We start from the raw sequence: 11,863 nt of genomic DNA on the forward strand, positions 1-11,863 counted from the left end.
TAAACCCCACTTCAGCGGGGTTTGAAGGTAAAAAATACCTCTTTAATAATAAAAACAAAGCAAATTATACATTAAAAATGTTATGAGTGTAGTCTAAGAGGTTTTGAGTTTAAACTCCCCTCCAGTGGAGTTTGAAGCTAAAAAGTACCTCTTCAATATAAATAAAAGAAAATTACTCACTCTAAAATCTATGAGCGTAGTCAAAGGGGTTTTGAGTTTAAACCTCCCGCCAGGGGGGTTTGAGGATAAAAAATACATCTTCAGTGTAAGAAAAAAGCAAATTACGCACTCAAAATGCTATGAGCATTGCCGAAAGGGGTTTAGAGTTTAAGCCCCCATTCAGAGGGGTTTGGTGCTAAAAATACATCTTCAATATAAAAAAAAAGCAAATTACACAATAAAATTATTTGAGCGTAGCCAAGCCATTCGGGGGTTTTGAGTTTAAACCCTTCTTCTACAGATGGCTTTTTTTTAAAGTTTAAAACCCCTCCAGATGGTTTTGAGTCTAAGATCCCCTACAGAGCATTTTGAGGTGGAAAACCCCCAACAGAAGATTTTGACGATAAAACTTCTCTTTTCGATATAAAGTTAAAGCAAACTACAGTCACTTAATTCCAAGAGCGTATTCAAGAGAGGTTACACATTTTTACCAGTGGCAGGGCTCCATTAATAAACTGCAGTGAATAGTTATCTACCGAAATCGAAAAACACTAAATGTAGCTCAACAAAGATGGCTAAGACAGATTTTAGGAGTCAGTTATAGAGATCGGGTCTAAATCAAGGAAATCCTATGCCGAACTGGGAGTCGACCCCTTAGTAAGATTGTGAGAGAACGACGCATGAGGTTTGCGGGACATGTTCTCCGACAAAATGAATCACGCATAAGAAGAGTTGCAATGATATCCTAGTACAACTTGACGCCACTCATTCATGGAGGTCCTCATGGTAGGTGGGAAGAGTCTTCAGACAATACCAGTGACAGATTTTTATGGAAACAGCGTGACGTCAAATGCTCCAAACGGCGTGGGAGGGTCTAAGTCAGTAAGAATAGCACATTAGGTTTTTGAAATAAAACTTTTTAATAGCAGGAAAATGCAGTGTAGATACCTCAGAATATGCATTTTGTTGGCTTTCAATACCAGAAATAGTGCTTGGCGGCGGGGCTTCGCCCCGCGTTGGGGAGCTCCTAGCGCTCCCCCAGTCCCCCTTGCCAGTAATGGCTTGGAGTCTACAATTTTATGGAAACAGCTTGATGGCAAATGCGCCGAACGACGAGGGAGAGTCTAAGTCAGTAAGAATAGCACATTATGTTTTTGAAATAAAACTTTTTAATAGCAGGAAAATGCACTGTAGATACCTCAGAATATGCATTTTGTTGGTTTTTAATATCAGAAATAGTGCTTGGCGGCGGGGCTTCGCCCCGCGCTGGGGGAGCTCCTCCAGACCCCTTTGCTAGTAATGTCGGGGAATCTACAATTTTTTCACTAACTCATGGAAGAACCTATTCTAGGGCACAATAAACGTCTTTCAAAAGAATGAAGGGTCAGAATGTAATAAAGATTATGTACACACACACATAAATACATATAATTTTTTTTTCGCGGGAAGGGGGGGTTCGGGGTGGGGGGGGGGAGAAAAAAAATCACCCCCCCCCCCGAAAAAAATCCTGGCTACGCCCATGTGTGTATGTACACTTAACTAATCCACATTACATTCAGTCCCTTTATTCTTTTGGACGTTTATTTTTGTTCTGAGATACCGGTATCATTCTATTAACAAATTGTACTGGCAGGTAAAATAACAAATCAGCTTTTCACTACGCTCTATTAATGGAGCCAGGCAACTGGTACAAATTGGTAACTATAATTTTGCTTTAGTTTTTTATTGGAGGTGGTAGGTTAATCACAAAATCCCCTTTGGCTTTGCTCATGAGATTTAATGATTGTAGCTTTTCATTTTATTAGAAGGAAGGGGGGGGGGTTAACCTCAAAACTCCCCTTGGCTAGCTCATGAAATTTAGTGACCCGTAGCATTGCTTTTTCATTGGAAGAGTAATTTAAACATTTAGACTCCCTTGGTTACAATTTTGGAATTTGATAACTAGTTGTCCCTCAGTTTTTTATTTGAAAAAAAGTAGGAGGATTAAACTCCAAACCCCGCTTTAGCTACTCTTATGTAAGTTAGTTTATTTAGTGGAGAGCATTTTATATAAAACCACTCTTAGCTATGCTCTTGGAATGTACTGGTTGTAGCTTTTCTTTTAATTTTAATTGAAAGAGGGTTTTAACCTCAAAACCCCTTTCTCAAAACTCTTTGGCTACATTGATGGAATTTAGAGAATGTAGTTTTTCTTTAGGTTTTTATTGACCGGGGGTTGTAACTCAACCTCTTCCTCCATGGCTTCGAACATGGAATTTGGTGACTGTAATTTTCTTTAGTTTCTTTATCGAAAGAATAGTTTAAACTTCAAAACCCCCTGGAAGTGGTTCTTAAACATAAAACCCTTTAGAGGGAGTTATAAAACTCAAAAACCTCTGGAGAGGGATTTTAAACTCAAAAGCCTTTGGAGGGATTTTTTAAACTTAAAATCCTCTGAAGGGAGGGCTTAATTTCGAAACCTCCTTGACTACTGTCATTGAGTTTGGTGACTGCTTTAGTTTTATATTGATGAGGTTTTTCAATATCTTTTCGAGATCTAAATGGGACGGACAGACCACACAAATCTAATAGCGTCTATTCCTCTTTCATTGATTGTATCCTTAAAAAAATATCTTTATATTTTATTGAACCGTTATAAGTTTTACTCATATACTGTTCACTGTGTTATAAGCAATCAGCATACTTGTTATTAATAAAAGATGTGTACATTTAAACCCGATTATATATTTATATACTCATTGACAAATAGTGATATACACATCACTTGGTATCCAACGTGGTGAATAGATCAGATTTAACGCGGATGGAAGTCTCTTACAGAATTAAAATGAGTCTAACGGTCACAAAATAAGTCATTAGATATATGCGAAAATGTTTGTTAGTAAAAAAAAAATGTCCAGAAAATCGTACTTGTCTTTAAAATCGTTTGGCAACCTGCTCCATGCTCTAATGGCATGGAAGAAGATCACGTATACGAATTTGTCCTTGAATAGGGAATGCAACCAATGTGCCTTTATCTTTGCCCTTTATTAGATTGTGTATTTATTAGTTTGTATTCATTAGTATTTTATCTATTAATAGCCGTATATGACCCGCGGCCTGCGGACCTAAGTTTGGGTATTGCTGATCTATTGGATTGGATTTAGATTTTCTCAAACATGTAGAATGCTCCCTTCACATTTTTTTATTTTGGTACGAAAATAAAAGTACTGTGTGAAAATGGGTTTGCCCGTCCAGCCGACTAATTCATGCCAAACATAAAATACTATGGAAACGGGTTTACCAGATTTGTAAGAAGTTTTTTTGTCTTTTAATAGAAATACAATTAATTTAAACTTAATTGAAACTTTTATTGACTGTATTGAGAGGACCTACATAAAGGTGAAGAGATTCGAGTCACAAATTAGGCACATTTTAAAACCATCAAAGATAAACAAATATTCATAGCTTGTGTTTAAACGTATAGTTTTTACAAAGCTTATACAAACTCACCTCTGTCTGGCCAAAAGTTTGTACACGTTATTTCTCCGACACTCAATCTTGGATTTAGCTGAAATTTTGCACAATTATTTCTTTTACCTGACAACACAAGAATAATTTTTTTTTATTAGTTAATTAACTAATGATTTACTTTGTTTGGTATCACAAACAAGGGAAATAAATAGTACTTGACTGAAGTAGTAATATAAACTGCCGACTTAGGCTTAGCCCGCAGGTCGTTCCCCCTTTTTTTTATTAAAAAAAAATTAATTTAACAAATTTAATTACACGATGGATCCAAACTAATTGATTCACATTAATACAAGCTTTATTATTATTATTATTATTCGTTCTCATTTTACATGTCTTAGGGTTCAGATCAGTAATCTTTTATATGAGATGTATTTGTATTTTGGGTTTTTGGCACATCGGCACAAAATTTAGGCCATGTCGTGCCCGTAATTCCTCAAGGGTTATTCTCCCTTCATATCACAATTAATTTATACAGTTAAGATTAAAAACAAGGTCTATTCACAGTTAAGATAGTAAAGATAGTAAAAATGTATTTATTTAATAAAAATCTGTTGTAAATATTACATGTTCACAATTTGGGTTCCTGACATTGCTTGATTTAGGTCTCTCTTTGCTTCTCTGTCTGCCATTTCGTTTTCCTCAATGCCCACATGGGAGGGGATCCAGATGAAGGTGACATCCCTATGGTATCTGAGATGAACCGCGCAGTGGTTTCCAAATCAGGCAGTTCTCCGTATATTTTTTTTTATAGGAGGGTTTTGATGCCTGAGTCTTGTTCTGTCCTCTTGATAGAGTATGCAGCTTTGAAGGACATGGTCAGCATTATCTGGTGATGCTCCACAATGGCAGGTTTCTCTAGTCCCCACTTTTAGCTTCCGGAACATATGTTGTCTCATTCTGTTGTGTCTGGTTCTGATTGGAAAAATTATGTGTTGGTCATGTCGAGATTATTATAGACGTCCTTTTTCTTGTAATTGGGATGTGAGCTTGCCCAATTCTCATTTATTCTACACTCTATTATGTTCTTCTGGGTAGTGAGGGATTTTCATTTGTTTGTTCGTTATTCCATCATTGGCCTTCTAATTCAATGTGTGCTGGAATCCACTGGAGAACAGTTTCCTTGCTTTTGATGTTTAGGTTTACAAGAGCTGCCCTGAGTTGCCTTATGCTAAGGTTACAAGAGCTGTCCTTAGCTGCTTTATATAGGAAGTATCCGAGTTTTTCAGGCTTTGAAGGACTGTTTTGGCATTGGTCAGTAAGACAATTTGGCTGTTTGGTGTACATGGGTAGTTTATTAGTGTGGTAGATGCTAGTTCCAGTGCTTGCCTTTCTGCCCTATGGCTGTCTGAGAGATCGCCAGTTGCAATTTTCTTTTCCAGTCTTTCTCTGTTGGACCATTCAATTCGCATGCCAGCTCCTCCGTTTGTGTTGGATTTTTGAGAGGATCCATCTGTGTAAACTCTGACCCATTGGTTGTTGCGTTAATGGGTTTTTAGTAATGAGTGTCACTAATTCCTTGAGCTCTGTTTGGTTGTGATAGGAATTTTTTTTACGTTTTCGATGCTGTCTCTTATAGGAGGGAGGGAACTTTGGCCTCAGGGAGGAAAAGCATTATGCTATTTTCGTTGACTTAATAGTTATATTTCCTAATTGGTATTTATTTTTAAGGTTCTGTGATTCCTGAACAAAATGAGTTCTTTTTAGCCAGTTTTGTGTGCCAGTCTTGTGGATTTTTTATTTCAATGGTGCCTCTCTATATTTTGGTGAATTGTGACAGGGTTTTTTTTCTCTCTTCTTTCATCCAAAGAAACCTGGGCAGCTATTTCCTCCATAGCTCTAATTGTTGTTGTCTTTATAGCTGCTGTCATAATCCTTAGGCCCTATATCTTGTAGCCTACCTTGTCTATTTTTTGTAAGTTGGTTTTGGCTGCTGAGACCCAAGCTGTGGTACAATATTCTAGAGTGGGTTTGGTGTAACTGGTGTATGCCTTCTTTAGAATGCTGTGATTAGTTCCCCAGCCGCCGCCAGCTAATATTTTCATAAGGGATAATCTTTGGATGCCTTTACTCTGTATTTTTCTATTTGTTTTTTCCAAGTTAGTCTCGTGTCATATGTAACCCAAAGATATGTAGGACTGTTATTTTTTTCTAGAGTTTCCTTATTTAGTGTTAATTTTATTGTTAGCTGTTTTGTTGATAGTGAGAAGATGGTGTATGTTGTCTTTTTGGTGTTGATGGTCATGCCCCAGTCTTTGGACCACTCACTGATTTTGTCGAGAGCTTCTTGTAGCCGAAATTTCGATGTTTCTCTGTAATATTTTATTTAATATTCATAACGTAAGGTATACGGTGTGTGCTCGAGTTTTAATCCCCTACCCCCACAGTCCCACCAAACAAATGTACCATAGGCTATAAGAATGACAATTTAAAAAGGGTACTTACTATTTAAGTATTACAAGCATTACAATGTATTTCATAAATATTCATTCATGGGTCTATCATAACAATTTTATAGGCTATACTCTGACAAGATTTATACGCTGGCTTTACCAGGATTTTTTCTTAGGTAGGAGAAATTGGGGAAATTCCATTTTTGTCTAAATATATCATTCATTAGTTATTAAGAGTTAAAGATTCGCTGTCATCAGGTTCATAAAGATGGAATATTCTTTTTTTTTTATTAATCATTATTTTATATTTTACTTAAAACATTTTCCTATTTTAAAACGTACTGATTTCATTTACTTTTTGTTTCAGATATAACAACTGATCTTTTACTCTCACAATTGTCTGAAGATTTTTAATGTGCTGACAACTACTTTCAATACTGTATTTTTCTGTTATTAAAAGCTATATATATCAATGGGCTTTGTTGCTGAACATAAAAATTATATATGTGTCAGATGCGAATAGCCCAATTTTCAGTAAAAGAAATTACAAAAGGCATTTCTGTATAGAAGAAGTTACGAAGGCTATATAATATACAACCACAGACCTATATATACTACAATAAATATAGTTTTTTTTCTATTTCTATTTATGATTTATTTAGGTAGGTGCTGTTTTGCTATTACATACCAAGTATTAGAGTTTAGAAAAACCCAGGTTCATTTCTTGTGCAACGCTATTTGCTAACGACAACGCATATCATCTCTCCATTAGTTTATTTAGATCTATAATCTAATTCTAGTCTAGATGACTAGATCTATATATAAAAATCGAATAGATCTAGTAGGCCTAATAGTATAGATTCTATCTTGAGACTAGATTGACGAGTCTAGCCTATGCAATGCATATAGTCAGTTTTTATTAGAATAAAGTCTAGATATTACTAAAGTTTATTAATTATTAGATATAGACATAGGACATAGATCTTATAATACTGTAATACATTTACTATACTCTATACTTAATCTACTAAACTAGAGATCTAGGCCTATCTATAGATCTATCTATAATCTAGTCAATCTAGATCCATACAATATTCATTATAACACTTCTACTTGTTTAATAAGTTAGTAATTTGACTTAAATCTATTATAGTTTATTAATAGATTTACTTTTCAATGCCTAGACCTAATAATAAAATTGCTAATGATATGCCTAATGACTGATTATTTTATTTTTTTATAGTAATAGGCCTACTGTATCTAGGTCTAGATTCTACTTAAATCTAGTCTTAAAATAATGACTGTCTAAGACTCTAAATGATTGAGACTTTCACATATAGGTGTTGTTAATAATACGGCATGTCGGCTTAAAGTAAGCTGTATACATATATAAAGTGATTTTTTTTAAATAGATGATGTACTTAGTGATAGATTGCCTAAATTTCAACTACTAATAAATTAACAATTAACGTTGAAATACAAGAAGAGTAATAATTTTTCTGGACATTGAAAAAAGGTGCCGATACCCGTACCGGTGCGTACCGTCACAAAAATATATGTATATCTCAATCTTCTTTCATTTAATTTTATTTTTTTTTGCGGGGTTATTGCTACTTAATACATTGATACCAGATCGATTCTAAGGCCTAAGTATACAAGCAGGATCTCGAGCATTGGATACATTTATTTTTTTAAATACTAAGTTTTATGGAAGAGGCAATATATATGTTGTTTCAAGTTTGTAACTTCTTAAATTCAGGCTAAAAATATCGAAGCCTACATTTTTACACTCATTGACTGACTCATAGTGTACCTTAATTATGTACATTTGCAAAAACACAAACTCTCTTTGTAATCTTATCAGTTAGACCAGTGATGCCCACCTTAATTCGGTCTCCGGGCCATTTAAATTACCAACACTCGTGTCGCGGGCCATATCACCAAAAAGGTGCCAAAAACGAAATTAAATTGACCTCATACTATTTTATTAGAACCCCGTCGATCTAGTACTTACATCAATTAATGGGATTTTTTTTAGATGTATAATTGTTTACGCATCGGAAAATGGCTTCTATTCTCTGCTTAAAATGTGAACAACAATGTAACTGGCATTACTACCGACTCATTTTCATTTTTTTGTAGGGGGGATTTTCTACACTTTGTGCTGACGTTCAGGGGGGACCGGATGGAACCACGTTGCGGGCCGGATATGGCCCACGGGCCGTATTCTGGGCATTACTGAGTTAGACTTTCAAAACTATTAAAAATAAAAAAAAAACTTAGTGATTATTTTTACTGTATAATTCTATTATTATTCCTTTTTAGAATTAGGATATAAACAAAAATTTGCCATATGACTTTGTCTAACAGAAAAAAAAGAAACTTACGTCTATTTAATAATTTATGCAGTTATTTATATATAAAATATATTGAACTAACATGTACATTCATCATAATGCAGCCATGCAATTTTTTGTTTACAAACATAGCATTATTTACGACCAATATTTTACAAAGGCTGCTTGGAGAAATCAGGTATACCCATTAGGAGAAAAAACGACCCCTTTACCCAAGAAAAATTTAAGAAACTAGAACAGACACAAAATAAAGTAACATTTATAACAAACTAATATTCAAAATTGACTAGAGTAACACTTTTTAAGTAATCATTTAAAGTTTAAAATCATTACAATTTTTTTTCAACAATTATTTTGTGTATCAAATTGTGTATCGGAAAATGCCGGGTACTTGAAATAAGCTAGTTCTAAAAAAAACAACACAGATCTTGGGTAAAATACTCATGAAATAAAGTACTGTAAATGTGTAGTTTCACGCGCTAGTTTCAGGTCTTTTATTTTTATAGCATCTATCGGGTTATATCCCAACTACCCGTATTTTTGTGCAGAATTTTTTTTCTCTATCAGGCACACTTAAAATTATAGTATAATAATGTCAGTTTAATTTAAAAAGATATATAAGGAAAAAAGCAACTTCCGGCCCAATTTGTGATTCAACTTTTTAATCAAAGAAACGAAATGGACTAGTCCAACATAGCCCATTGTGTTTATTTGTTTACTATATTAAACTGTTGAATTTTTTTAATATGAAATAATAAGCTTCTCATTTTTTGGGTTTAAAACTAGAATTATATATTGGGCCGGAATTACCTTTTTCCTTACATATCTTTTGCATTTTTCAGTTCTTTTTAAATTAAACTGACATTATTATGCTTTAATTTTAAGTGTGCCTGATAGAGAAAAAAAATTCTGCACAAAAATTGGGGGTAGTTGGGATAAAACCCGATAGAGGTTATAGAAAGAAAAGACCTGAAACTACACAAAAGTACTTTATTTGACGATTCTTTTACCCAAGATCTGAATTATTTTAGGACTAGCTCACTGTAAGTACCTGGCATTTTCCGATATACAATTTCACACACAAAAATAATTGTAGAAATAAAAATTTGTGTGACTTTAAAATAATAATTTTTTAAAAGGTGTTACTGTAATAAATTGTGAATATTCGTTTGTCATGTGTCTGTTTTAATTTCTTAATGTTTTCTTGAGTTAAGGGGTCGTGTTTTCTCCTGGTGTTTATACCTGATTTCTCTTATCAGCCGTTGTGAGACATTGATCCAAAATAATGCTAAGCTTATAAATTAAAAAAAAAAACGCATGTTAATACACGTATGAGCTTTTTTTTTTTAGATGAAATCCATTGATTATAGTTGCTTTGAAAAATTGATCTCACACAAGCCATGGACCTTGTCATAATAGTCATTGATCTATAAAATCTAGTTATAATCTGTAATCTATATAATCATAAATATTCACGTTGAATTCGAATTGTAACTATAGAATCAGTATAGATCTACTTCTAGAATATATATATATATCTAGGTTATAAATATAGTAGAAATAGAATCTAAGATAATCAGAATTGACTCTAGACTGTAACTCTAGGCAGTCTAGATCTAGAGTCTTGATTTTAGACTAGATTTCAGTCTAGTATACTATATAAACCTATATATATATACGCAGCCATCGTGGACATCACCAAGGCTTTTGACACGGTCAATGGTTTATTGAGGATTTTGGCCAGGTTCGGATGCCCAACTACGCTCCTATCTATTCTCAAGCAGTTTCATGTGGGACAGATTAGACACAATGGTGACCTGTCGATCATTTCCCAATAAAAAATGGCGTAATGCTGGGTCAAATGAGGCAACGATTGCATGGACATTAGGTTTCGTTCGGACGCAATATGTTCAATCTTCGACGTCAACTATCCCATACAAAAACAAAAGAAATGGTCATAACAGAGCTTCTCTAAGCCGATAATTGCGCCCTGCAAGCCCACAATGAACGAGCTCCCCAGATCGCAGTCAACGAATTCGCATACACTGCCGTCTCTTTCTGTTTATCTATAAACGTCTTGAAAACAGAGGTCATGTTCTAGAAATGACCCAATGAAACCTACTCAACCCCAAAGATCACCGTAAATGGACGTCCCCTTAACGTGGTAGACCACTTCACATATCTAGGAAACATAATATCGAAGGACACCTCGCTTTCAAGGAAGTTGATAACCGTCTGGCCATGGCCAGTAGTGCTTTTGGACGCCTCCAGAAGTGAGTTGGCGAAATAAATCGCTCCACCTGCCTACAAAAAGTGTCTACCAAGTAGTGGTTCTCTCAACCCTTCTATATGGATCTGAGACATGGATATAATTCAGAAGACTCGAAGACAAGCCTTATTATTATACAGAAAACAACTAAGACTACTTAAACGCTTTTACCAAAGATGCTTGAGCTCCATCATGGACATAGGGTGGCACTATCATTAAATAGGAACAATTTGATATAAACTTTGTCACATGTAAAGTATGAGTGAGTCTGGTGTGAATGTACATTTTGGTTTCTTATAGTTATAATGTTTTTTGTTTGGTGTAATGCACAAATTGTAAGAGAAATTTCCATACGGACAATAAAGATTATTATTATTATTATTATTATTACAGCATCCTGGTGAAGACTAGAGCAGTGGTTCCCAAACTTTTTTGTCTCGTAGACCCCTTGCCATGTTTTATGATTTTCGGAAGACCCCTTACATATTTTGTTTTGCATTTTTAAATTCATTTACACTTTTTTGAAAACTAATTTCCAACTGTAGAGAATTATAGAGTGAAAAAGTAGTTTAAAGCAACATCATAAGTTATAGAGATCTATCTTTTTTATTGATAAGATTCAAATTTAAACCAATTAATATTTATTACTGGAATCACCAAACACGCTGGAAATGTGTTGTTCTTTTTTATAGCAAGTTTATCCTTTGCTATGGATATTATATTTCATATAGGAATTTCTTGTTCTATGAAGTAGTCCTTCAAACATTAACTATTAGTTAATTAATTAATTAATTTGCCTTAATTGTAAAAGTTTTCGCAAAGAGCAGTTTCTCGTGTATTTCTTGATCTTTCATGTGTGGCTCAAATATTGGGGCTGGGGAACTGTTTTTACTAAAAGGAGAAGGAGTGAAAGTGAGTAACTGGCGCCTAAACCTGTAATATATAAGATAAGATAAACCAGTGAGCTTTTGGCAGGAAGGGCTCATTAGCCTTGGCCTTCTACCTACCTAGCAGAAGGAAAAATAAATTCAAAACTCTGCTGCCTCGCAGTTATACCCAAATATGGGAAAGGTTTCTTGGGTCATCCCTGAAAAAAAAAATAAGGAGCAGACATAAAGCCTGCGACGCCGCTGATCCCAAACTCGTGTGCAAAGAATTGCATAAGAAGCTTTCAA

General features: G+C 34.5%; 1 protein-coding gene across 14 annotated transcripts in view; it reads left to right on the forward strand.

Moving 5' to 3' along the window:
• The window catches only part of LOC106053748 (homologous recombination OB-fold protein-like), a 67,571-nt gene extending 61,036 nt beyond the window's left edge, over positions 1-6,535 (forward strand). For 13 of the 14 annotated variants that reach the window (XM_056025857.1, XM_056025852.1, XM_056025858.1 and 10 more), the window contains 2 exons: positions 6,188-6,238; positions 6,430-6,535. In XM_056025857.1, the coding sequence (XP_055881832.1) occupies positions 6,188-6,238; positions 6,430-6,476 (98 nt within the window). In that variant the 3' untranslated portion in view covers positions 6,477-6,535. The remainder of the gene's footprint in view (positions 1-6,187; positions 6,239-6,429) is intronic. The other variant, XM_056025850.1, reaches the window with a different exon arrangement.
• Positions 6,536-11,863: the final 5,328 nt, after the last annotated feature.

This window comes from Biomphalaria glabrata, chromosome 4 (genome assembly GCF_947242115.1).
Source record: "Biomphalaria glabrata chromosome 4, xgBioGlab47.1, whole genome shotgun sequence".
Classification (NCBI taxonomy): domain Eukaryota; kingdom Metazoa; phylum Mollusca; class Gastropoda; family Planorbidae; genus Biomphalaria; species Biomphalaria glabrata.